This window comes from Rhipicephalus microplus, chromosome 5 (genome assembly GCF_043290135.1).
Source record: "Rhipicephalus microplus isolate Deutch F79 chromosome 5, USDA_Rmic, whole genome shotgun sequence".
In the NCBI taxonomy this organism is placed as follows: domain Eukaryota; kingdom Metazoa; phylum Arthropoda; class Arachnida; order Ixodida; family Ixodidae; genus Rhipicephalus; species Rhipicephalus microplus.
In genome coordinates, this window is record NC_134704.1 from 31,519,799 (window position 1) to 31,547,103 (window position 27,305).

The 27,305-nt window shown below is 44.3% G+C and overlaps 3 protein-coding genes across 4 annotated transcripts in view; 1 reads left to right on the forward strand and 2 right to left on the reverse strand.

The window, feature by feature from the left end:
- The window catches only part of Lrrk (Leucine-rich repeat kinase), a 64,625-nt gene extending 63,528 nt beyond the window's left edge, over window positions 1-1,097 (reverse strand). For both annotated transcript variants that reach the window (XM_075895154.1, XM_075895153.1), the window contains exons 1-2: window positions 965-1,097; window positions 798-900 (exon numbers count right to left, since the gene is read on the reverse strand). In XM_075895154.1, the coding sequence (XP_075751269.1) occupies window positions 798-900; window positions 965-1,063 (202 nt within the window). In that variant the 5' untranslated portion in view covers window positions 1,064-1,097. The remainder of the gene's footprint in view (window positions 1-797; window positions 901-964) is intronic.
- Window positions 1,098-1,500: 403 nt separating this feature from the next.
- Rbsn-5 (Rabenosyn-5) lies at window positions 1,501-8,032 on the forward strand. The gene is made up of 8 exons (XM_075895157.1): window positions 1,501-1,639; window positions 1,707-1,787; window positions 1,859-1,999; window positions 2,923-3,084; window positions 3,882-4,021; window positions 5,258-5,328; window positions 6,225-6,308; window positions 7,670-8,032. Exons 1-8 carry the CDS (start codon window positions 1,501-1,503, stop codon window positions 8,001-8,003), a joined length of 1,152 nt encoding a protein of 383 aa, XP_075751272.1. The 3' UTR covers window positions 8,004-8,032.
- A 1,320-nt stretch (window positions 8,033-9,352) lies between these two features.
- On the reverse strand, window positions 9,353-26,889 carry Pus7 (pseudouridine synthase 7). The gene is made up of 11 exons (XM_075895158.1): window positions 26,694-26,889; window positions 25,261-25,680; window positions 23,745-23,885; window positions 20,781-20,843; window positions 16,436-16,561; window positions 15,061-15,122; window positions 13,583-13,861; window positions 12,608-12,721; window positions 11,024-11,096; window positions 10,338-10,489; window positions 9,353-9,543 (listed from the first exon to the last, which is right to left on the reverse strand). Exons 1-11 carry the CDS (start codon window positions 26,867-26,869, stop codon window positions 9,416-9,418), a joined length of 1,734 nt encoding a protein of 577 aa, XP_075751273.1. The 5' UTR covers window positions 26,870-26,889; the 3' UTR covers window positions 9,353-9,415.
- Between the last annotated feature and the right edge of the window lie 416 nt (window positions 26,890-27,305).

Sequence of the window (27,305 nt, forward strand, 5' to 3'; positions counted from 1 at the left end):
TCAAGGTAAGCAAGCAGTCAACAAACTATCCATCTCTTGCTTAAAGCACGCAGAATAGGGCATGAAATGAAGAACATGGGATACACGCTTCTCACTTTTACACACTATTGAAGTTATTATCTTTGTGCGTGCTCTAAAGAATAATGAAATGATCCAGTAAACATTATCGAAATGACCCAGCAGGGCATTTAGCAAGAGGTGCTGCTATTAGAGTAAGTTTTACTGAGATTATGATGCAGCATTGCAGTGCTGTATTACTCACAAGACAGCTTTCCTTTGACTTCAGGATGAATATATAAAAGGGCTGCCTTACTTTAACCTTCAATATGTTCACCAACATGACCTCATGGCAAGCACTTAGCCATAGTTTCTCCCTGCTACTGTAGATATATCTTATAGTGTGAGAGTGCGGATGAGAAAGGAGGTAGTAGGAAAACTTGGATCTGTTGACACAGGAGTCAAAATGAAAGACTTTTAAAAATGCAATAATGAACCAATAAAGACAAAGGCTGATGACCCCTGTACGGGCCGAGGCACCACTGCTTGTGTTCAGCTATAATGGGTAAAAAAGAACATCGCACTATACCATTGCTGTTAAACGTCCAGAATCGATATTTTGACTCCGCCTCGAGCGTAATTAACCATGACCAGCCGTAAGCATGTTGGACCCAGAACAGCTCTTACGATAATCCCGAAGAAAAAAGCTATAATAACCGACTTCAGTAGAATCGAAATGAAGATGTTACTTTCTATGTGTTGAGGATAGGCGCGATCATGTTTCGTAAATCGAGACTCACCACCAGACTGTAGCAGGATGCGGGCACAGGTCTCGTCACTGTTGGTAGCGGCTGCGTGAAGTGCTGTCCTTCCATGCATATCCGGAGCATCTATGAGCCGCACCTGCATTCAAGCGTTAAATACACAGCTGCCCACTCAAAAGAGCCGATGGGGAAGCCCGCATTACCTGGTCGCCGTTGAGCAAGTCTTCTAGCAGCTCGGCGTTCCCCCACAGAGCAGCCTGGTGAAGCAGCTCTCCCGGGTATTCTTCACGATCGTCGGCCATCGGGTAGCTTGTTAGAGCGACACGAAAATCGGCAAAGAGCAGCGGTCATGCTTCCACCACGGAAGCGGTCCGATACCGCGGTCATTGCTTCTTGCGATGGGTCAAGAACAAGACATGGCTGCACAGAGCGGTTATTAAACCGCTTATACGGCGTCCTTCCACACACGTAGCGATCACTAAGACAGACCGCTCTCCCAGCGGATTTACAGGGGATCTGCTTGCACAGGCCGGACGCAGAAACGAAAGGAAAATACAGCAGCGACAGCACGCATGTGGATGAGGAGACGTCGAAATAACGTAGAACGTATCAATTGCGCAACGAAAAGCGCGCACAAGCGCGCCGAGTACTCCTGTTGACGGCGTTATTTCGACGTCACCTACTTCTCCACTGCGGAGAGTTCCAGTTGGTTTCGCCCCTTGCAGCTGGGAAGTTCATTATGGGAGATGTGAAGGAGGGATACCTCTGTCCCATCTGCGTGGAAGACTTGGGAAACTTCGAGGATCTGACAGCTCATTTTGAAGCGAACCACGCCGCCGGCGAGCGAGATGTTTTGCACTCGCTGAAGGGATTCATCGGTATGCGCGACGCGGTGCACCGCCCCACTTGTGTAGCAGAAAGCTTATGAACTGTCCGTACATGCAGGACGCGCCAGGCGAAAGATCCTCGCCGACTCTCCTGTGCTTGATGAAGAACAAACGCCTGACTGGGGGCAGCAAGAAATTGGTTTGTATTTCATTATTCCTCGAAACGTGCTTTAGTGCCGCTTTATAATTTCTGTGGAAATTACTTTGCAGGAGTAGTCCAGTCTCATACAGGCACTGTACGCATGATCCGCGGTCGTCGAGTGGATCGGTACGTCGGGCAGAGCAACAAGCTGCTCATCAGACTGACCAAACTTGTAGTAGACGCTCCCAGTGACCCCGAGATGAGGAAAGGTGCGTGTGGCGCAAGAACTGTTTATATTTTTCAGTTCACGCCGCCAACCTTCAAACAGCGCTATTTAGCCAGTTGTGTGTAACAACCACTGTCGTACCTTCGAATAACTTACAGCAGGTCATATCGTAACCATGACACAGAAAACTCACACTGAAGCGTTTTGTTGGTTTCAGAAACAATATCTACTTTGTTGTTCGCCCATTTGGTGAGATGAACATTTGCCTGGCACATTGCATTAGTTGTATATAAATCACCACACGAGCCTGTGCTTAAAGTAAACGGAATGTACTATGCAGTCGTATTTGTATTGCGCATGCTGGTGGGCACCCGTACACACGCCTGGCTGTATCACTGTTGGCCTCATCCAAAATTCTGAGTGCCAGTGTGGCTTTTGAACTGATAGGTGTGTTGCATATAGCATCAAGGCTACCTTAGTTCAAACTTGTGGCAGGCAACATGGAAGCACTGTGAAAGCACACTTACCTAGGTTAAAAACAAAGACGAATGTCTTTTCGACATGTTTGTTTGTTATGCTATTGTGGGAGCGTTGAATACTGTATTTTCAGCTGCTCCCATTTTGTGTAGAACAATATAGCACAGGTGATGTGTGCTACTGTTAAGCTGTTGCATGTGTGTATGCAAGGCTGCCCCTGTTTGATCAAATATTCTGGTCAGAGTGCATGGCAAAATGCCTGCCAGCAACGTCTAACTGTTGGCATCCGGCACTTATTGCCACTAAATGATGTGCAGCCATTTTTCAACCGAACTAATTTACTGCAAAGTATTTTTTCTTTTCTGTCAAGTCACTTTCACTTCTTTCTGTGCATACATGATTGACAGAGTAATACCTAAACATCAGCAGTACTTTCAGTGAAATGATGCCATGCTGAATCCAAGGTTGAACACCGCACACTCTTTGCAGCCCGTGAAAGGTCTCTCGTGCCTTGGGTGGAAGATGCGGATGTCAAACTGTGTCCCAGCTGCGCCAAGGCTTTCAGCATATCCCGCCGAAGGCATCATTGCCGCCTGTGCGGAGGCATCATGTGCCAGCTATGCTCAGAGTTTCTGGATTCTGCTACTGTTCGTAAGTAACTCAGCATTTTCTTTTGGCGCCATAGCGGCCCAGCAAATGATGTCGTTATACTGCTTAGCGCACTTTGGGTTCCAGTTATGGCAAATGCATTTCAGCGGAGGCAGAATATAAGAGTGCTCACTTACAGTGACTTGTATGCCCGCTGAAGAGCTGCATGTCAAAGGTCATAAAGTAGGATGAAAGGGGCTGGCCTATCTAGTGTCTCTTATAACTCAGTATATAGCTACCAAACATGAAGTTTCACAATTACAAAATTTGGTGGCAAAGTTTCCTAAGAACCAGCAGGGACAGTTAGTCCCTAAGAACAGCTGCATCATAGCGTGCGAAGCATCTAGTGGAATAGTACAAATGTATTAGTTCATTACATTGCTACGAGAATAGATAGGCAACATTAGCTAGCATTGGCATTATGCAAGTAAATATGGCACGCTTGACACAAACAATTCAGATTTTCCAAAATCAATTTTCTAGTTCATACGTAATTTTAATTGTAGTTTTATGACAGTTTGTTTAATCTATTTTGTTTCAAATTAGATCTTTTTTTCCTTAAAAAATGTTATCCTATGCTGGCCCAAGAATTGCTTCCAATACCCCAGTTTAATTCCAATACAGTGTATCTTCCTGTCTTGGCTCTATAAATTGTAGCTTGCTGTGCAGTAGCTACTGTACTTATAAACATGTGCATTGTCTGTATGTCTTGAGACATTCTGCATTCGTGAGGGAGGCACCGCACGTGTGTCTCCAATAGTTGCCGTACGCAGTGTGCATACAGGAAAGCCTATTTGCAGAGCAGCTGGTGGCCTCTGCTGGGAGCCCATCGGCCAACGTTGGGGAGGAACCACTGCGCCTGTGCCGGGACTGCCGTGTTCTCTTGAACCGCCGCCTTTCGCATCCTGAGCAGCCACCTCCACTGTTGGCGCAATACGAGGTTCTTCTACACTTTTTCTTGACTACGCTCCTTTGCAGGGAGAACCACCGAGAGCCTCCGAGTCACGACATTCGCATAGGTGGATGCAACATGTTTTTGCCAGTGCTTTGGACTAGTGGTCATAGCACAGTGAGATACATTGCGAATTTTCCTTAACCTCAGTATAGCATATGGCTGAAGGCAACCACTTTGGTAAAGGCGATGTTCAACAGCCTAGTCAAGCTGCTATACATTACAAGAACTGTGTTGAAAGTACCATTTCTTTTTCTAAACGAATACAACAAAAAACAATTTATGCATGCACTTCGAGCCTATCATTTTGTTTTTGTTCATTTAATGTAAAAATGGGACATGGCTAACTGCATAAAAATGAAATGTTTCAGTACACAATGATCAGAATGACTAAAACTCACTAAAAAAAGTTAATACTGCGTTTTCTTTCTTGAAACGTAATAGAGATTTCCTTAAAATTATGCTATGTGAATTTTGTCACAATTTCAGACAGACAGTGCATATTCGCGCCATAAGGGGAGAATTCACGTCAGGCTGTTGCATGAACGCTTTATGAATTCCAGGAAACACTAGGCACTAAAGCAGGCATTAGCTGCCTTCACTTGTTTTTCGTTCTTTCTGCAATGTTTAGCATTGCAGAAATTTATTGTATTTTATTTTACTATTGTCACCGTTGTGTATGAGAGACACATTGCCATGTTTTTGTTCTGGTCTGGCACAAACACATTTTTAGTATGCTCTGCTGACTACAGTTCCAGTGGTCTTGCATTGTCATACAAAAGTTAGGATGTGAAGGGTATAGAAACAAATGCCAAATGACGAAGTTAGACAGGCACTACCAATGCTTCTTGAGAAGCGAGTTCGGTCTAGCACCTTGTGTTGTACAGGTGTTGTTGGACACCAGACTTGTTGAATTTGCCTGTCTGTGGAGTACAGGCATGCTTCACGAGCTTTTAAGAAATGCTGTTTAGGAAAGGCTGTTGTAACTGGCGTAGCGCATGCATTAGAATGACCAGACTTAATTCTCCCGTCAACTTCATCTCAATAGAAGTGCAGACATCCCTTTTGCACCTTTATCTTATGTTCTCACTTTCAATTCATTTCCACCACACTAACTAGCATGTAGTTTACTGCATGCACATGCTAGAAAAAGTCTTCACACTTTATTAAAAAGCTCCCTCTCTTTCCAAGCTACGAAAAATTTAGCTCTTCTTCTGTCTGCAGCGCCTACGGAAACTAATGGATGAAGCCGAGAAACTGCTGCCTGGCTACTACCGTCAAATTGATGGAATGAGGTAGGTGACAAGTATATTGCTATAGACAAAAGTGCAAAGTAAGATTGTGGCACATGTGAATTATTTTTACAAATGTGAAAGCTAATCACCATGGGTGGGCGACTCTCGCCATAATTTACTGCAATAGCCTCTTGCACAGCACCTTACCAAAGACTCTACAGGGTAATAATGTGTTAATACTAGTATACACTACTTACACCAAGGCGGGCCTGAACAGAAAAAGCAAAAGATATCTTTCTTTTCGGGACAAGCAACTCATGACAGTATTGTATATTGAGTCAGGGTATTAAGTGTTTCTATTCACATTCACCGAAAATCAAGGAACTGTCATTCCTAGCAAGATTTGCTTTAGCGTTATGTACAGTATAATGGCGTAACAAACTCGCACTAGATGCCATTTTTGTATCAGACATTTGTTCTAAGCATACATTTATTGGACAGCGACACCAATGAGAAATGTCTTGGAGTTGCTACCTCTTTAGATTATCAGATGATTCACTAGATTTATGTTGTGCATGCTAAAATGCAACTGTATGGCCTCCCTCTTTAGTGGAATCCATATTCTGTCAAACTGTGGGACAATATTTAGCCCAATGTTTCACTTCTGCGAGCTTTCCACAACCCAAGTGGTGCAAATGCAGCGTCTCTGCGACACTTCAGCGAGGGAACTTGACACTTAGCTAAATTCCCTATTAATTATTTCTATCTTTTTGGGAAGAACAGCTACATTTCTGTGTATGCAGCAGCCATTACTAAACTAACAGCTACACTATTTTAGAAGAAGTTCCCAAGATTGAACAGCATATTGGCTAATCAAAAAGACTTTCTTCCAAGATATGGCCACACTTGTCAAACTGGAAACTAAGCTAAATGTCACACTGCTTTTCTCAATGCAGGGAAGGCAGAACAGGACTCGAAGAAGAAGCCAAAGCAACAAGGGCACGCCTTTGCCGCATTGCTGAGCAACTAGACCTAGTCAGGTGAGTACTGCTGCCACTACACGAGAAAGGTTAGGATCACCCACCACAATTGATCCCCATATGCAGCTGAAACGTGTGAAGTTACAATTTAGTGAAGTTGACAATCAAAAGAGCAAACTAACGAAATGCACGCTGAGGGGATGGGCCATTGACTGTTGAGGGTGGCAACAGATTACCGTAGGCAGTGTAATGGGAAGACGTTTGCTCAAATCTAATAGGTTTGACTAGAGCTGCCCCGATGTACGTAGAGATCATCTGGAAAAGCCTCATTTTTCAACATACTCAAACAAGTCTGGTAGTGATGGTTATTACAGACTTAAGCCACCTTCTGGAATTGCAGAGATCATAGCGTATTGTGCATGATAAAACATGCCATTGGTACATTTACACCCACGGGATCCATTTGCAATTCTAACTTCTGGACGTATTGCAATGTGTGTGCAGTTAAACTAGACAACATATTGACATTTAATGGACAAATTTCTGGCATTTATATCTTGGCAGAGCACTTCGCTCTGATAGTGCAGGTGTAATAAACTTACAGCACAGGGGATGTATTCCTTCCTACGCTTCCAGCTCAATAAAGATGCACATACCAAGAATGAGGTCCCTCAGTACTGCATACACAGCATTAAAAATGATGTTTTGGGTGAACTTATCAGTTGAACATATTGTAGGGGAGCAGCATGTGAAACAAGGACAGGGAAATGGCATATGAACCATCGCGCATAGGTGTGATTGTCATCTAGCTTATTTTTCCGTTTTTCTGTTGTGAGATGCAGATGCGCGCATATGTATGTTATCAGAGTCCGATGGCAGGGCCTGACACACTCAAACCTAGATATTGCGAACCTGGATATAACAAAGTATCAATTACATTATAACGAAGTGAATGCGGAATAGATTTTCAATAACTATAGTGTTAGAAATACATCTTTATAATGAATTTTCCAGACATGATTGACCTACTTTTGTGTCAGGGGCCACTTGGTTATAATGAGGTTTGAGTGTAGTTTGGAAACTTGGCAAACCCTCTTGTGTACGGACCCTTCAAGACTGGATTTGTTGATTATCTAAACATTTATGTCTGTACTTATTTGTGTTCCTTGTTGCATTAAATGTAAGTTGACAGTCAGAGCTACAAGTGATGGTTTGTATTTCTTTGACCTCGTCTTTTGCGTTGCTTCCATACAATAAATTCTGGCGTTTTACACACCAAAATCAAGATATGATTATGAGGCAAGCCAAGGTAGGGAATTTGCTTTCGCATGCTTAGCAGCACTGCACCATAGCTACTAAGTTACCCTGTTGAGTCTCGCAGTGTCATTGCTCAGCAGTTTGTCCTTTGCCTCGTCCCGCAGCCGACAGATCGGCAGTGGAGGCACCACGCCACGCCAACTTCAGTTGCGGGGTGCCCTGCGGCTAGCAGCCAGCCACTTTCTACGTCAGGGACTGTTGGGCCTGCCGGGTCTGCCAAAGCCACAGCCAAAGCTGGAGCAAGGTTGGAGCCCCAACAGCGTAAAGGCCCCACCAGAAGAGGAAGACCCCCTGGCACAACAGATGGCCATCATTCGTGGCTACATTCAACAGGCACGACGAAGCCAGCGCTACGAAGAGCTGGCTTCTCTTGAGGCCAACCTACAAGAACTCAAGCAGGAGTATCTGAAGCGCACCCTTGGCACACCAGCAAAATAAACAATATTTAGTTACAGACTTTCTACAAACATGTTGTGTATGACTCGCTGATGGGAGTACTCCATGCTGTGCAGCATTCAGCAATGTTTATTTTTGAAACGTTCATTAATGTCTGATGGTTTATGTGGCATAACCACAATATGATTGATTATTAGAGATGCAAGCTGGGAAGTTATTCTCAATGTGTCCACCTTGTGGACAGGTCCACTTTGGCAGAGTGTATTCAGTTACTCGAAAAAGTGGCAAGCCATAACGTCGTCGTGCTCTTTATCATGTCAACACCAAAACTGCCCGCGAATTCCCAGTGAAAAAAAAAGAGAGGAAATGAATAAAATGTAAAGTAAAAGGACACTGCAACTAATTGTTTAAAGTATGCACTAGGAACAAAACATTACTATTGCATTAAATTCTTAAAAATGAAGCTTAAGGCTCCCCCAATTTTTTTTTTCATTTGAGTCATCTCACCATAAGGCACTGTAGATGACTTATGAAAAAAAAAAATAATTTCTATTGTGGCTGACAATAACAGAATAAACAAGGGAACCAACATTGCATTGATATATTATCCAGCGCAGTAGCATATACCTTTTTTTTTTTAGTGGTGATTCAGCCCTGTTGTCTGTGTCTGTCCGTCTGTCTGTGTGTGTGTGCGTGTGTGTGTGTGTGGGCGCGTGCATGCGTGCGTGTGTGCGTGCGCACGTGCGTGCATGCATGCATGCATGCGTGTGCGTGTGTATACATACACACACATGCAAAATAAAGAAATCATGGGGTAGGGGGGGGGGGGGTATGAGTTATGACCTATACACACACCACGTTTGCTTTCAGACTGCTGCGATCCAGTTGAAAGCTGATCAGCTCATTACGATTTCTAGGGAGGATGATAAACAAGCACCTTCCAAATTTTCCAGGCCGTGTTTTTGCAGCTGTAGCGACATCCTAATATGTAACAGCAGACAGAAGTCGACATTTTTCACTGCATACACATGCTTGCACTGCCATTGTCAAACTGCTGCGGCCAAGCGTGGCTAAGTAAAGGGAACAGGTACATTTTGGCAGCCGCCACCACGCGATGGCCCTGCATGTCCCATTTGGAACAGCAGTGCATGAGGTCTACAATGTATTTTGTTGCATAGCTACACAAGATATGCAAATGTAGAAGTACAAGTTATATGTAAACTTTGATGAACGTAATTTCACTGCAGTGCTTTAAAGTAACGTAAAAAAAAAGCTGCTTTACAACACTTCATGAATGTTTTTTTTTTTCTTAAAAGAACTTTTTCGCGAGTTGCAGTGGACGTGCAGGTTATAGAAAAACAAAAAAAAAATACGCTGGCTAAAACACCCTATTGCTGCATTGTTTCTCCCTTCAGGCAAAACTGTTGAGTTTTATTTATTGGCGTTCAGAAATATCAACTTGTCGCGATTGGCATCCATGATGTGCATTCTCGATGCAGAAGTTCTCTTACAGCCATGGTGGCATAACATGACGAGCTCAGGTTGAACTCCAGCTTCAATGCCCTCCTAGCATTCTCATCACCTGCACACATGAATGACATCATACAGCTATAGCTCTATACTAAGCTTGTGCAAATATTTGACTGAATATTACAGTTCGAATTCCCTTTGATTCAAATTTAAATTATCTGAAGCATTCGAAGTGAACAATTAGATGTAGATTAGGCCGCATGTAGCCACCTGTATAGGTGGTTTCACTGCAGTAAAGGAATGCTAAGTCACAAAAATACCTATCCAGAAAACATCTGCACTGTGGCGAAGCCATATATGACAGTTAAATAGAGATATGGACATACTATTACCCTCACATCAATTCATCATTTTTGAGGTTTAACAACTTGTTATACCAGCTTATATGCTCTTAGTAAATCTTAACACTTGACATATATTACAGGCTGTCACCTGCATTCTATTGACAGTCAAATCATGCAACTATTCAAAGTTGTTCCCACTTCCTTTGAACCAAAAAGAATGGCATTCACACAGGCCTTGTTTCAATTTTCAAAAAATACTGTGCAGGTTAGTTGGGTTGTGAGAAATATGCCCATTTTTTCTTCATAAATTTATGGTATATACTCTTCGAATTCAATTTGAAATGATGTGGATGCCATCCAAAACTTTTTGTATTGCAGCTAAGTCACACCTAATAGTAATTAAGATCAAATTTTCGAGTTATAAACATCTAGTCGCTCCAATGTATCAATGGAAAAATTATTTTTCATTTGATTTGATATAAACGCTGATTGTTTTTATGCTCGTTCATGACATCAAGGTTTGACTAACAATAATAAACACACAGAAGCCTTAAACCCTTACTTTCACAGCTTGGAGGCTCTGGCAGGCCCTGCAGTTTGTCGAGGTCACTGAGCACCAGCGCAGCCTGAGGGTCAGTGTAGCTCACTTCCTGCCACTGCACGTCCCGAGGTACAGCCAACAGGTGGCGGTAGCAGCCGCTCATCGACAGGTCTCTGCAGCACAACACACCATTTCTCAATTCTTCAAACAGGCGGGCTCAAAGTGGGATGTGGTGCCAAGCAGTCTACAGCAGCAACAGGATGGGCCAACAGTGCTGTTGCTGTCCATGCTAGTTCGTTCCTTTGCGTCTTGCTCGGCAAAATAATAATCTCTGGGGTTTCATGTGCCAAAATCATGATGGGATTCTAAGGTGCAACAAAGTGGAGGGCTAAAGAAGTTTTTATTATCTGTTGTTTTTTAACCCTTTGCAGTCCAAAACCTCAACCAACCTTCCATCCGTGTCAGTCCTAAATTGATTAAAGATAACAAAGCTGAAGTAAAAGAAGTTTCGCTACTCCTTTATAGACGATGCGTAACCCAGTGAAAATACGCATGCAGGAATCAGCCGCGAAAGAACTTCCAGGAGTGTTCGCCCATGGACATCTCAGATCTCCCAAAGAAGGGATGGGGGCATTTTCTCAGGTGGGGGCACTTGCTTGGCATTCTACAATAGTAGAACACTTGTAGACAACTGAAAATGAACAAACCTGTGCTTCTGTTCACTGAAAGAATTCAGGGTGAGTCCATCTTCAGCCAGTATTTCTTTGTACCAATCAGCAACTGCGTAACAAGGCAGCAGTGCAGCACCATGTCACGCCATAAACATGTCATGTCACACCTACCACAGCAAACGCATTAGTACTCCGAGGCAGATCGCAACATGGACTAAGCTGGGGAACCAATCGACGAGAACGCAAGTGCTGTGCTTCACTTTGCTAGGTTACTGTATTTCCTATCAGTACAATCTGAGCAAAAGGAGGCTTCTTAGATCTCATAACTGATCTTCAAACAGCTGGTCATATCTGCTGAACGGTCATTGTGAAAAAAATAGAGGTGTGGCAATCTACTGTTGCCACAAGGGGGAACAGTTCCATTGCAAATGAAAGGGAGCAAGAAAGAAAAGAACAATGGGAAGAGGAGTTCACAGACTTGATCGAACTAACGAGGCGAGTGTCCACGTCGGCAACCTCTACTTATGAAGCAAAAATTGATGAAGACTGCCATGCCTTCTTGTTTTTTGAGCACAAGGAAAACTAGCACCGTGACAGGAGGGAAGCTTTCCTACCTCAACAATACACTATGTAGTAGCTTTCGTTGTATGTATTTGTTCTAAGTGCTACAACGACTCGTTTAAATGCCACCAAACATTTGCACTGTGCTTGATGTTACTGGATGATAAATGTGAATAAAGCCTTTCCTTATCAACTTGTCAATACTTAGCATTCCTCTTTTTTTTTTTTTGCAATTCAACACTCAATCCCTTTAAGGATAAGTTTTTGTTTACTGCAGGGCATGCAAAGATTAGGCATGCAAAGTGTTGCACAAAGACAACATTTGAAGGGGCCCTGCAACACTTTTTCAAGTAGTTATGGAATGGGTTCATTAAAAAGCTCATTGCCTCATAAATTCACTGCTGCAGGAATATTTAGAATTCGTCCGAAGCGAGCAGAGTTACAAAGATTTGTCGCTTGCTGCAACTACTTCCTCTTTTCTCTCGTCCTGATGAAAGCGCTGGAAGCTAAGCAGGGAGGGATGGCATGGAGAAATAAAATACAGTGCGTCACGCGTGCCTTTTGACGGTGAGCACTTTTTCTCTCTGGGACACTAAACCCCACATATCAATCAATCACCTTTTCTCTCCTTTATTATTATTATTATTATTTTTTAATACGTGGCTTTTCAGTGCGTTCACGTGCGCATGCATAAACCAGTTGCAGCAGCCCTAGTAACAACCGAGCGCACGATGCTCAAACTAGCCAATGGCTGATACAAGGGCCATGACGAGTGACCTTTGAGCTTGTAGCACCATCTGTCAGAAGCAAAGAAAGCAAATTTCGTCTGACTTTGAGAATTCATTGCGAAGTCCAAGCTGCGTGCTGCACTACAATATTTGGCACGCGAGTTCTCGGGAGCCTCGACTACCAATCGGCAGCGTCTTCTTACCATGTTCAAAAAAGTGTTGCAGGACCCGTTAAAAAATAACCTGCACCCTTCTCTAAGCACTAAAGCAGCACCACACGCGCATGGGTTATGAGCCTGCAAAGAGACAGCCATCCCTCTGGGTCACTTACTTTCATTCTGTGGGTACCGCACGCTGTGGCCAGGAAGTGGCAGCACTAACATTTGCACACTAGCAGATTCCACGTCTTCTGGACCGGCTATCCTCGGCTCCTCTTCACTACCACCTGCAATTGCCACAGTCATGACTTGCCAATGAGCAATCAGGCTTAAGATTATTTTTCAGCATTTTTTTTAAGTTTCTCAGCTAAAAGCCACCAAGTGAGATATATGCATCACACACAAAAAAAATGAGGTTAAAAACTATACACGACATGGTCACTTAGCAATCTGCACTAGAAACTTTTATTAAACAGATATAAAACAGGAGGGGGTTGAAAAAACATATTTCGAAACTACGAAAAATAATCAGGATCTCAAGAAAGAGCAACCTTGCACGTACAGGTGTATAGACACACAATACTATGGTAATGTGAAAAAATAATTGCCATGATGATGCTTGTTTTAGGTCTATATACTGCTTGGTTTGCCTTTTCAACTCTGCTTCTTGCACAGCATCCTGTGCATCCTGGACTAACATGGCTTCTCCTGAGCTTCCTATTAAAAAAAAAAAAAAACATTTATTCACTCTTTCTTTTGTACAGTGAGCAGTGATCCGTGACTTTTATGTGATAGCAGACTAAGAGAGCTTAGCCTCATTCCTAGCCCCATCGTCATTATTTAGCATTGTTATCATCATTTTTTCATTCACTTCCCTGCTGGCCACGTGACCTCTGTGACACCGTACAGACATGAAGATAGCTCCACCGTTAAAATCTCTTCCTGGCGACACACTACCAAGACATCTGACGCCTGATGGTGAGGCTGCTTGTAACAGTACTGCAAAGGTGGGAGTGTCATGCTGTAGGGTTTCACCCATATCCTTCATGGACAAGCTGACAACAGCCTAATCACGAATGAGCAGACCACGAACTGTTGACAAGCAGTAGACAGCGAGGCTACGACGAGGAACACGAAAGCACACAAACCGGGTGTCATGAGCAGATCCCCTGGAAGCACGGTGAGGCCAAATCGTTGCACCCGTCGTGAAACGAGCCGGTTCCACACGTAACTCTGGTATCCGTGCAGGTACAGCAGGCGCACATTTCTCGGAAGGGCAAGCAGGGCGCCGAGGTAGTTTGTGGCGCCCCCTTTAGTCAGCGCACGCAACAGCAGCCCCTCGATGCAACCCCGGTGTGGCAGCTTCGCCAGAGCCTGTGCGGCGTCCTTCGACCTTGCCCACTCTTCGCGGCACTCTGCAAGAGCTCCTGCAATCATGCAACAATTTTCCAGTGAGTGAGATAATCTTTCCATAAGGACAGCCACTAGTGAGTAGCAACGCCACTTAAAGAATGCAGTAGCCGACACTGCTCGTAACTCGACAGAGTGCCGTCTTTTTCATTCCTGTACTCGTCTTCTTATCTACTAGACCGGGGCTTTTCAGGACCCCTCAGACAGGTTTGGTGATTGCAAACTAGCAAGTTCAGAACTTATATTACCATTGCATCAATGAACTATGTATATGAAACACCTGCTTGGCGTTGAGATGTCTATAATTCTGACAGTTGGCCATGTTCCTTTCAAGGGCTCTGCGCTTTGAGAGAGAGTGATATTCATATTCACATGCAACATGCATTCCATGAAGCATTACTGACCAAGGCATGGAGTTCAACTCTTCATACCATACACAGCACTGGAAATGCACTGTGATGCACAAAAAAAAGGGAAAAAAGTAAACGATGCATGGCTGGAGCAGTGCCACAATAATGAGGTAGTGCAAAGTAAAAGCGCATCATATGGGGCACGGTAGTCTCTGCTTTAGGCTATTCAGGAACTTTGGCCTGCATCCTGTCCGCATTGCATGGCCATGCTACAAAAAGCAGTATGGTTGAAAAAATGACACCAAACAAGGTGCTCACCCAAATTATAAAAACTTTGTGTACTTTAAACAAAATGAAGAAAACTCAACATTTCGAGTGCCACTTGAACCCCTTTCTACACACGATTGGTGGGAGTAAAAAAGCAGTGTTTATACTATAGCTTCTTTTTGTTTGCTTCAGGCCAGGAAGTCATGCTTGTTTTGAATGATGTGTTGAAGTCCATTGAAATAGTCACTCAGCAGCGCATCTCCAGACCGGTTCACGTTGCCAAGTGTAGCGTGAATGCGTCAGGATTTCAAAAAAAAAAAAAAAAGCCGCTTATAATAATTGGCCTTTAAGTCAACGATGCTACAGCTTTCAAAGGCAATGCAATGGTCATTCATTTTGCTGTGCTCAGCTAGTGCACTCGTTTGTCAATCTAAATCGCAGATACCGTCCTTGTGTTGTATGTGCGTTGCTAGCACTTGATGATTTGGTGCCAGCACTTCTTTAACAGATGTCAACGCAGACAACATGAATATACCTAATCAATGTATGGCTTTTTGCAAAAGTGGTGCAGTACTTTTCACCAATAACATGCCACATACCCCCGTCCCGTGGCTGAAGCACCAGATCAACTGCTTCCTCATAGCAGCCTTTCAGAAGAGCCCTGCAGAAAAATGGGACATTAAGTAAGAACCAGAATTGTTGGTACATTGCTGGATGGCTAATTAAATAGGTTTAATCAGACAAAAGATCCCATGCTCCGCACAAAAAAAAAAGAATACACTCGTAGCCTGTAGACAACACAGTGAAGACACATGCCTAGGCGTCACACAGCTCCAAGGTCGTGATTCTCAATGGGTCCACCTAATAGACTGTCCACATCGGCCTCCACTGATTGGCTGAAGCTCGGTGAGCAACGCACCCCATGTTTCCGGTATTTATTCCCCCAACGTCATTTTGATGCCACGAACCTTTCGCAACTTGTTGACACAAATGAGAAAGACGGAATGCGTTTCACAGCAACAAATTCTGCCTTCGGAGATGCACTTTTGGGCTTACACCTCGGAGGCTGTACGTGAACTCTCACCACATTAGCTCTTCAATAAGTTTTAACACAGCCACACCACTGACACACCTGGAAAGTCGGTAAGTGTTTCTTGCATAGTTTTGAAGCATCCGAACACATTCATACACAAGTTCACACTTGTCAAGTTTGTCCCGTTACTGTACATTTTGTCCCCTTTCTTTCTCTTTCCACTGGGAAAATGCTGGCGTGTTCAGTGCGTCGATGTGGCCAAGAGCGGCATGACGTCACAACTCACCGTTTTTTTGAGTAATTCAATGTGCTCTGCCGAAGTGGACAGTCCAATAGGGGGACCCCTTGAGAATCGTGCCTGAGGCCAGCATGAAAACTTTGCATAACCAATAACTTAGCCCTTAATAGATGTTCAAACAAACGAAACAAAATAAACCCAAACCATACAAAGCTAATTAATGCGTGTACATGAACTGTTCAGCCGAATAAGCAAGTGCATTACTTCATTTCTCTGTGGTAAGCAAGCACAGCGTGGAATGTGCAACAATTCATGTAGCTGTTCTTTCACTCATTAAGAACATTGGTGAAAACACCTGCAGCTTATTAACAACTTTTTGGTATTGTGGAATGGTAATTTACTAACACCAGTGATAGCAATTTTATCTTCAGTGCCTCTTTTTAGCATAAGTTAGCTCACAGCCATGTTAAAGTTTCCCGATTAAAGTCGGCACTTGGGTTGTTTAAACACCCTTCTCCTTTTCTACTTTCAGCGCATTGTTTCTCAATGGCCGTGAAGTAACACCAACTATAGGGCCAGCTTTCTATCCTGTTTAGGAGGAACATCTGATATCATCAGAGGAACTTAAGTATTTTTAGGTTATCACTGTACACAGATCACAGCAGCAAGGAACAGAAAAGGGGAAAAGGAAGGCAGCGCTCACCGACCAATCTGGTGAGTAGCCACTGATGTGGTGCCAAAACGTTGAGTGCCGTAATAGTTCAGAAACCCATTCTTCGACAGTGATTGCATCGCCTCCTCGTGATCAGCTTTTGTGCCATCGATGTCTCTGAAAAGCAAAAGCACACAGCTAGGATGAGAAACGTATTGAGACATCCCTCGCTACGCCACCGATTACCAAAGAGAGGAAAGACCACTCAACCCCTTTTTATCCAGTGCCCTCTTGGATACGTGTCTCGAACACTTCTCGCATACAGGGATTCGTGCTGGGGCCGGGAAGTAAGAGACGCTACGACCTGTTCCTGTTTACTGATTCATTTAATTTATTATTAACCTAAAACATCGTATACCGCGTACATCAACCACTACACAAAATTTTAACACATGATTTGGACATTTGCGACATTCGACACAGGGCAGGCACATAAAGAAAGTAACTGTAACAATACAACAGTATGCATATAAAAAAACACACGACACAAATGATGAAGTTATCAATTATTAAAACCACGCAATGTCTCAATATGCCGCATCTTTTCCTGCAAAGCTCGTTTAAGTAAGGGAGGTTAAGTTCGTCTCACAGAATGTCCATGTAGTCGGGGCCTCGGAGTTGGCTGCTCGAATCGGGGCCGAAGGTTGGTTCTTGGCATCGAGGTCTGAACTGTCCAATTCGTCAGCGTCTTCATCGTCTTCGTCATCATCGCCTACGTCGTGCCTCTCAGTGATTTCCATCTTAGCTTCTCTACCATCTCGAGCTCATAGCATCGTCTCTCTGGTCTGATCTGTCCCCTTCCATCGCCGTCTACTTCTTTTTCTCCCCTGAGAAAGACTCCTCGCCTCTCCCCTTCCTTGACACGTGGCCGCTTTTCTTGGGTTCCGACTCTGCCCTACCGGGGCACCAAACCAATCGCCGCTATCCACGCGGCATATTTTCTTCTCAGTCGGAGTGTATCATCTTCAACGGCCGCCCCCGCAGTCTACACCAGTAGAAAACCCTCTCCCAAACAAAGCTGAGCAAGTAACGATGTACAAACTCAAGCCTCAGAGAGAGAGATGGGCGAGCTGTCCCAAGACACTTTAATTACGGGCGAACAATTGTCCCTATGCTTCCGGTACTTGATGAGCCGATGTCCAGACCCAGTCTCAATGTTTCCATGCAGCTCGGTGTCTCCCGCGAAATTCTCCGTAGCCGCCGCTTCTTCGTCATTCAACGCCGTGGGCGGCCATCCGTGCAGAACGCAGTAATGAGCCCTGGGCCACGGAGGCTGACGAAAAGTCAGGTCGGACCCGGCACAGGCGCTGCGGCAGGGTCGCATTCCCTGAACCAACAAAAGGTGCTCTGCTGCTCCCCCATGCCACAAATCTGAAGAGTGCGCGCGGATTATCTCCACCCTACACTGTGACACTGTCTGTAGACGACAAGGCGCCGCCCGGTCCTCGTGTTTGCGCGGGGGAGCCCGTGAGAATAGTAGAAATAATCCTTCTAGGTACTCCACTCCGGAATGCCCATTCGTTACACCGAAGGTTTTCTTTTCCCTTTTTTTTTTATGCGTGGGTTTGAGAAACGAGCGAAAACATCTTGAAAGGTCCGGGGTTCAGTCCGTGTTTGCGGGGACGTCACAATCCCTTCATCTTGCAGAAGAATTTTCCCAGCGGGGAAATTCAAACACGAGAAATGCGGGCGCATAGCGCCTTCGGGTTGCGCAGCGAAATTGAGACATTGCGGCAGTCTTAGGAATACGATATGCGAACACAGCACACTTGTGATTCAGCCCTGGTGGTAGCGCGTCGCTGAAAGGAACCAATCTGTGATTGTCGCTGAATCATCACCCTAACGCCTCCCGTAAAATGAACTGCGACTCATTTTTACGGAGCTTGTTTCCTCGCAAATATTTACGACTGTGATTGACCTCTGCGCGTCAACGTCATGAGGAGGAGTCGCGTCTAGGTTTCCAGATTCGAATTTTCCCGCCCTCTCCTTGCCTTTGTGAATGCGGCTGCCACCCATCGAATTCCACTTTCGTCGCCGGTATTGGTGGCATTCTCGCCAAAAGTGACCAAACCTGCCACAGTTATAGCACCCGCCGGGATAAGGGAGTTGCTTCGCGAATTCCTGCCAATTTTGTTCCACCTTATTGTGTACTGCCAAGCTCTCCACAAGTTTTCCGAGGCGGTCAAGGCGGCTATGCATCTCATGAATATCCGTGTTCTCTTCTGCGTATCGAACGGGTAACGTATGGCTCCACGACACTTTCTCATTCTGTTCCTCCTTGACCGCTATGGCAATGGCCTCGTCAAATGTTTTCGGATCCTGAGAGAGAACAAATCTGCGGACCGGATCCCTCAGGCCTAATAAAAATTGCAAGAGTAATTGTTCAGCTAGAATTTCGCGGCGCAGTGAAGCTTTCACCGGATCCTGACTATCGGAGCTCGCCATGGTGGCGGTCCCAAGGATGCGCAAGCGACTTGCAAATGACCTCACCTCCTCATCTGTCTTCTGCCTCGCGTTTAAAAACCGTTCCGTTTAAAAACTGTTCCGTTTTAAAGATAAGTGGCTCCGTATCGAACCTCTTGAGGGCCAAATATTCGAACTCAGAAAAAGTTGAAGCCACAGCGACGCCATCATCCCACCACGCAAAATCGTGCGCCGCGCCTACCATCTTGCATCGTGCTATGCAGACCAGCTCACTATCCCGCCATCCACCCAAGCGACCAACCTGCTCCGAAATTTTCAAGAAGACCCCAACATCCGGACCCGTATCACCTGCCGTAAACGACGGAACCATGTCCGCTAACATTAACGCGCTCATTTCTAGTGGGTCGTCTCTGTCGGTCATCTTGGTAGCCTGCTCGTTCATTTTGCCGTCTCTCCTTCCCTAGTACGAGGTGAAATGTCGCACCGTTGCCCCAGCAGTAATCCCACCGCTGCCACCACATGAGATGTCCCTCGCTACGCCACCGATTACCAAAGAGAGGGAAGACCACTCAACCCCTTTTTATCCGGTTCCCTCTTGGATACGTGTCTCAAACTCTTCTCACATACAGGGATTCGTGCTGGGGTCGGGAAGTAAGAGACACTACGACCTGTTCCTGTTTACTGATTCATTTAATTTATTATTAACTTAAAACATCGTATACCGTGTACATCAACCATCCACCCAAGTCCAGGTACTCCACTCCGGAATGCCCATTCGTTACACTGAAGGTTTTCTTTTCCCTTTTTTTTTTTTTTTATGCATGGGTTTGAGAAACGAGCGAAAACATCTTGAAAGGACCGGAGTTCAGTCCGTGTTTGCGGGGACGTCACAGTATGATGAAAATGATTGTAAGCTATGCACGCACAACGCTGTTGTAAATAATGAAATTTCACAGTGAATGGCTATTGTTAGGGTACTAGTAGAAGTACTGTGCATGTTATCTGGTTCGGTGCCCTAGACAGGTGCACACTCACTTCAAAATGCTTGACCGGGCCTTGAACATAATAACGTCTTGTTGCTATCAGTCACCACAAACTTGCTGTGAAATGCAAGATGCTAAAGTTTGAAAAACTGTCAAATCTATCGATACAGTGGAATCTCATACAAGAAATCGACATGCTACTTGCAGAGCGCATTGTTAGACCTTTTTTACTGCAAACAATTGTTGCATAAATTTTACTTCCGGGTTAATTTAGGTTAGCACGCAGCAAAATATGGGGGGGAGGAAAAAAAGAAAGAAGAGGGAGATTGAAATCTGCAATATCCTGACGTTCGTGTTGTCAGATTTTGGCATGAAATCCAATTACGAGGCCTTGGCCTTCATTTTTCTGCTCTAATAAACCAATGATGAGAAAGTTAACAACAGAATTGTCAATAATTTACCAGTCTAAATTACTTTCATGTTTTGAGTAACTGTCCCTCAACAATAGGTCCATTGTTTTTCATTGCATGGCATTCTGTGCAATCCTTCATTCTTCGTTGCTGGCCTCTGAGTTTCTAGCACCATGTGCTAGCACTCGCAGAATATGAAGACTGTGTAAACTGCTCTTTGTAAGGATGGGTCCGTTCATGGCTGTTATGGCATGCCATAAGCACTACAGCACGTTTTTATGCTTCTGGAAATATTTTTGTTGATTGTCGCCCCAGCAACCATCTGCAAAAATGTACTCTTCCGCACATTCCAGGCACACTCCAGAATCAAACTACAAATCGTTTTACATTGCATGCTGCTATTACCTAGCGACAAATTTCAAGTTCAGCTCACCACGTACGATAATTTGTCGTATCAAAGCCTGATCATTGCAAGCTTCGTAATGTTACTAAACCACACTCGCAACCACAACGCTTTACCTCAAGACAATGGTAAACCGGTTCCCCTGCAGGTCACCTAGCTTAATGGCTGCATTTTCAAACCTGCACAGAATACAAACAGACAGACAATACTTTTCAGAGCACATACAAACAGTGTACATGGTTTGGCTGTATTCATAGTAGTGCTTTAGAAGGAACAACAAAAAAGGCACTTTACTGCAAGAATTTCTTATTAGCGAAGAAAGAGACAAAGCACAACTATTTAAGGCAACAGTTCTGTTCCACAATAACTGCAGTCTCTAATTACACTAACTCTGGCATGCACTGTATGTCTGGCAGACCTCCAGCAATATTCAAGCAAAGAACGGGGCTTCATGTTCCTGAAGCTTCAGTGTGTGCTACGACACTTGCTGTAGTGGCTCACAAGTTTCTGTTCTTCATACTGTACTGAAGTACTGAAGCCCCCCTGAATCGCTTTTGCACGCTTCCAGATGGCAGGCATCCCAGTTCCTTAAGACAATCATTAAATAATAGACAATCTTGCACATTTGAAACAAGTGTCGTGCAGCCATTTAACTTTTTATAACAAATAAAGAAGCAATAGGCCTCAAGTTAAACAAAGCATATAAGTGTATTTTTTAACAGCAGCTCATAACGAACTACAAACTTGTATTTATTAAGCACTATCGATGTAACGAATGGACCACCTTACATACACTGGAAGCTTACTAAGCATGTACAGAGAGCAATGGCTTAATTTCAGGGGACTCGCTATGCACCAGAGCTATGATTCGATTACAGGCCAAGCTGAAGTAGTGTTCTTTAAAATATTGAATTCTGCTTTTATTGGGATAAGGAAGGAGTCTTCAACTTGGGCCTGCGGGCAGCATGAGACTCCTGGCATGTCAGAACTGTCCCCCGTGTACTATCTGATGAACACCTCCCCAACTTTTCACGTTTGTCGCTGAGCAACCTTGATGTAAATATCACAGTGAAATAAGAATGTTCAGCATCAAAAGTAACACTGAAAGAGTTTTTTTTTATTATTATTCTAGTTTATACTGATAAATTGCAGCCTTGTGACATGCATGCTGAAAATATACCCTATTTCGACTCCAGTTCTGTACATCACTATAGTCGATTTGACGAAATTTTCTTTTTGCCTGCAATCCCCCCCTTCCCTTCCCCTTCTTTCTTATGCCATGCAGCCCCAGACCATGCCGGCTTCATGCAACTCGGCTCTCCGCCTCAAAAGGTTGCTGACCTCTGGAATGAGGTAACTACAACTGATCTCGAACCCAAAATGTTGAGCTCAGCAGTACACCAGAGCAACTGTGGCTAGCACTCTCGGTAAACTCCAGCGAATGTGTCAGTGCATCTCCATTCATAGCATTACTGAAAGCCAAATTTTACTCAACGTATGTCATTACCTTGTCCACAAACATTATGTGCCTTTGATCTTTGTTTTGTCAGTGTGCATGCACGTTTTCCAAGTGCAACAATACTGGCAGTTGCATGGGGAATGTGCCTTTGTGTACCTCGGCTACGTATTCAGGAATTCGTGCACTTTCTTCATAAAAAACTGTGCTGACTACAGGTTTGCCAAAACATGCAAATGATTGTGGTAACCCCAAAACGAGGACAAGCTGGTGATGCCTGATGAACCGCAGCAATACCACCAAGAGGAGGACAATGACAAGGACGGATAAGGTGCTGCCTTCCAACTGGTACTTTTTATGAGGAAATGCACATTATAAGCATTGCTGACCATATAGTACACATGGCTTTCTGCTTTTTTTGTTATTTTCTTTTTCTGTGTCACTTGTATATGCACATTTCTGAAAATAAGCCAGTTGTAAGCCAGCACCTTGTTCATTCTTTTTCTAATGTCGTTTCAGTAGTTCTGCAATGGTTCATCATGATAATGGGCAGTATTGCCTCTGCACTACGCCTCACTGACTATGCGCACTACAGCGAGAACTAGGTATTGCATTAGTTTATCAGTCATGAGAACCGACTGCATGTTTCAGAGACGCAAGATTGGCTCACCCATTGCAAGTTGCCATTCTTGCCATGATGCTTCCCTTTAGTCTGCACTGCACAAAGAGCAACTATATATATAGCAGAACACCTTCTTTCGGTTCCTTTTCTGATTGGCAGACATGACCTGTGGCTTTCACTGTACTGCAGAACTTGTGAGATCAAGTCTGAAGGCAAAATGAATCCTCTGCCTGCAAAGTGAACCTGTATGTTGCCGTGAATGTACTTTGTTCCATATCTATAATCATTGTTTATCTAATCAGTCTTTCTCAATCCATTCAACTTTACAGGGGTGAGGCAACAACTGCTCTTAACAGCAAAGCTGATCTTAGTCTAGGCTTTCCTGTCTGATGGCGTACCACTGGTCATGTGGCACAGCATTGTTGTGAGATTAAGGCTTTGTAGGCAGAGGAGGGATCCGCTGAGCCAAGACCGGCAAGGAGTGAAGCTTGACAAGTGAAGCCGATGAGAGGTGCAACAGGAAGGGGAGAGTGAGGCCTTGAAGAAAGTAGACCAATGAGAGGTACGTGAGAGCGAGGCCTTGCGGAGAGTAAACCAATGAGAGGTGTGTTAGGAGGGGCAAGAATGAGGCTCAGCAGAGGAATCAAGCTGTTTGAGAACCGGTCGGTACTGCACTCCAACCTCGATATAACGATATATCTGTTATAACAAAGTAATATAAGAATAGTCTTGCAATAGATATAGTGTTAGGAACACACCTTTATAATAAATTTTCAGCTGTGACGAAGTTAATATTGTGTAAGATGCAACTTTGTTATAATGAGGTTTGAGTTAATGAGGTTCTAGTGTAATGAGGCTTTAGATGTGCCACTGACCTCACTTTTGGCGATACGAAAACTTTTACTGCCAAGCTTCGTACAACCACATCATAAACCTTCAAAGAGGGGGCACATATATTCCTGCAGAAAAAACAATGAAAGGAGTGAAAAGTGCCCAGCCTACGTGATGTTGCCCACCCAAAGACCCTGTCTTCGGTTGAGGCTCAGCAGCTTTTTCGCGGGCAGGCGGTGGCAAGAGACCCGTTGGCAGGTCTTCGCCCGCTTGTCCTTGGTTCCCGCATACCCCAGGCAGGATGGACGCATCCTGCAATGAGCACAAGGCCACTCTGTATGAAACGTTCTTCACCTGCGAAAAATCACTCTACACTGCATGCCACACAAACACTTGGACTTTCTAAAATATCTTAGCTTGGTACAAATACCTTCAGCCATGTAGCATTCTGTAGGTTAGTGAACTGTGCTTCAGAACCACTGAGCTAAGCACTCAACAAAAGTATACTCATGCCTAAAACCTGCGGGTAATAACAACCAAATAATTCTGGAACAAACGCACCAGTGTCTAACTAAAAAAATAAAAATGAAGTCAAAATGTGATGCATAACAGTGACCAGTCGTCGCCAGTTATAACTCTGTCCCGTTAGAAAACTTGTTGTATTTTGAACTGCACTTCACCCCTATAGCCAACAGTAGGCTGTCATAGAGAACACTCACACTGATTCTAGAATGCAATCCCAAGCAACAGTCTTTGGCAACTATTTTCAAATCAATGAACCACAGGTTCATTAATTTGAGGTGAAGTGAAGTTCAAAATTCCAATGACCACAGGTTCAGTGCGCTTCGGCAACTATTTTCAAATCAATTCTTTTAAGTAGTGGCATAAACCACGCAAGAAATGTATCATATTCACTAATGCACAAGGCTGCACTATTCTGTCACTGCTGTAAAGAGCTGCACATGTCTCACACTTGCAGCACGTCACCATGTGGGCACTGCGCGTGCTCGGCTGTCTGCCGCTGTGTTCTGGCATGTTCCTAGGATGCCTGCACACATCTTGGTTGTTGTAGTTAAGTAAATGGCCACGGTACGTCTCATGCTTTGTATGAAAGTAAAGCTTGTTGTGTGTCAAGCGTATGTCTTGTGAAAGAAGAGAAATTTTGACGGGAGCTCATTTCTTTGTTGGACACAACCAACTGAATGCAACAGACAAATAGGTCATGGGAGGGTGGGAAACAGTGAGAGTAGCGACAATCTTTAGAGTTTGTAATAGCACAGCAAAATCCAGGACAAACAGCAAAGGAGAGGTCTGACAACTCACAGTGCAAACATCTAACAAAAGGCTCACTTCTGTTTTTCAGCAGCACCTTTAAGCCTTAAAAATAGAATGACACATAAAAATTGCACTGAAAATTGAAATATACTATTTGTTGGAAGTTAGAACTATGTGTCATCAGACGTATGCTTCCCTCTGTGCTCTCTTCCTTTGCTGCAGTATTACAAAGTGAAAATGACATACCAACAAGCCCACCTCAGTACCCTCACCAGACTTTAGGCAGAATAGCGGTTGCTTGCGTAAGAATTAAAAGAAAAGGCTATTGCCACAGTGCCACTGCAGCCGCGAGTGCCAGGGTTTATCTGAATGGCTGCCCGTAAAGACAGTCTGTCGGCTCAGCGTTACGTACCCAAGAAATGTGGCTATCCGATTGACAGCTTCAATAGTGTCCATATTCTCCTTGTACAGCACGAAGGTGGTGTAACTCGGCCGGCCTGAGGGCCACGGTGCAGCGCGCCGTCGCTGCACCTTGGAGCGGCTCACACGCACAGTGCTATCCGTAGCCGTGTGGCTCTCCAAGTGAGGCCAGTGGGCGCGGATCCAGGCGTGCACCTGACCGCGTTGCTCTTTGCTCAGTCCAGGCACCGGAATGACCACAGGTTCAGTGCGCTGTCCATCAGCCAGCAGCTCCAAATGCTCCTTCGCCTCAGTACTCACATTATCGTCTGCCCAACTAGTGTCCGGCTTTGGCTCGGGCGGAGGCTCCAGCGTTTCTAATCGCACTACGCATCCTGATGGGTCGATCTCGTTCACTAGGAAGTCAGAATACCTGTGCATAGCAAAAAAATTTTAAAAATAGGTGATGAAGTTATGCATGCACATTTAAACAGATAGCTCGCACAAGACATAGCGGGTGGAGCTTTTGAATGACTGCTACTCCACGATGATGGGTTTGATGACAAACAAGTTGTCGTTAACCAGCTTCAATGTATAGACAGATCAGGAATGCCTCTATGAGCGCATAAATAATGAACCTGCATGTGATATTTTGTTCACATTATTGCGACACTGCAAACTTAGCGTCCCTCCATACCGGAGCTCCAAAACTGAGGTTTCAGTGATGTCAATGCAAGCATCTATAAACAACCAACAACAATGCACAATAAAGGAATGAAAATAGGGGGGGGGGGGGTAAGCTCCGAATTCTGTTTTGTAACAATTATTATTTTACAAAGCAGCTTTTACAGGAAGCTTTTACATCCGAGGTAAACTTATGAATAGCGATGGAAATTGTTCTAAACAAAATTCGCATTTTTTTAAACGCTAACAGTAAAGCTAAACGCTTTTTCATTAATCTGGTTGTGTGTCCACCTCCGCTGTATGGCATCTTGCGAATGCTCTGGGCTGTATTTCCGAGTGTGTTAAAATATGCAAGGTAAGAAAGGGGTCCGGCAGGCTATGGTGGCCACTGTCAACTTTCTTGCATTACTTCACGCATGCATTTGACAAGACTTAGTTAGTATCGGCAGGTATGTATAGCGCAGACACACACAATGTACTGCAAGGTCTTACAAATGGCAATTTTACTCAAACGAAGCTAACAACTAAATGAAGGTAGCACACATAGGAAGCTACGCGTTAAACTGCACGCTAAAAACAAAAGTAGTAGTAAGGCTAAATCGTCGTGTACTGCACATGGCTACGATGAAACAGGCGGTATATACATAGCCCGAAAATCCCCGCAATTCGCAAATTACGTCTCGGCCTTCTATTGGAATGACACAGTCTTGTAAAACAAGCTACAGGCTCACACCACATCAGATCTGTTCCTAGACATCTCACCTCTGTTTCAACACGCCATTGAAACCTTTGTGTTCTCCGACGAATTCTGTAATTCCGACTTCTTCTTCAAAGCCAACCCGTCGTTTCTTTGAAGAGCTATCATTTTCGTTATCGGCTGACATTGTAAGCGACAGCAGCAGTGGCACTGTAGCAGCGGCAGACAGCCGGAGAACCATGACCTACTACACTCCTGACCTGTTCAGATAGCGGGGTTCCTATGGGAGCGCGTGTCCCCGCTCTCGTTCAATCGCTCGCCGTAGGTGGCGCTACCTATAACCTGTTCGTCTGCTACTGTGCGGCCGGCAGGAGGGCGACGGACTGATACCATGCGTCTGCTTCTGTGACAAACTGCCTATACGTGTGATTGTTTTTTGCTGAAAAGGCTAACGTGTGCTATGTGTTACATTTTAGTAGTTAGGCTATACTGGTTGATTGACTTCTAAAGCTGTATATTTGCGTAGAAATGTCTTGCTGCATGGTTGTTTTTGCCATTCCAGCCTAAAAAAACTTCAATTTAGTATTCATAAAGCTTTTGACTAATAATGTACTCATTGGTAATAGAATATCAAACTGATTTTAGGTTGTTTAGGACGCGTCAGGTGAAACGCAGTG

Bases quoted from the DNA above. Each gene is read 5' to 3' on its own strand.
- Pus7 (XM_075895158.1), bottom strand. From the start codon at position 26,869: ATGGTTCTCCGGCTGTCTGCCGCTGCTACAGTGCCACTGCTGCTGTCG. The intron at 23,886-25,260 runs GTACGTAACGCT...TGCTCATTGCAG, and splicing joins CGGATAGCCACATTTCTTGG to GATGCGTCCATCCTGCCTGG. The intron at 11,097-12,607 runs GTAAGTGACCCA...CTTGTTACGCAG, and splicing joins GCGGTACCCACAGAATGAAA to TTGCTGATTGGTACAAAGAA.
- Rbsn-5 (XM_075895157.1), top strand. From the start codon at position 1,501: ATGGGAGATGTGAAGGAGGGATACCTCTGTCCCATCTGCGTGGAAGAC. The intron at 1,788-1,858 runs GTTTGTATTTCA...ATTACTTTGCAG, and splicing joins CTGGGGGCAGCAAGAAATTG to GAGTAGTCCAGTCTCATACA. The intron at 5,329-6,224 runs GTAGGTGACAAG...TTCTCAATGCAG, and splicing joins CGTCAAATTGATGGAATGAG to GGAAGGCAGAACAGGACTCG.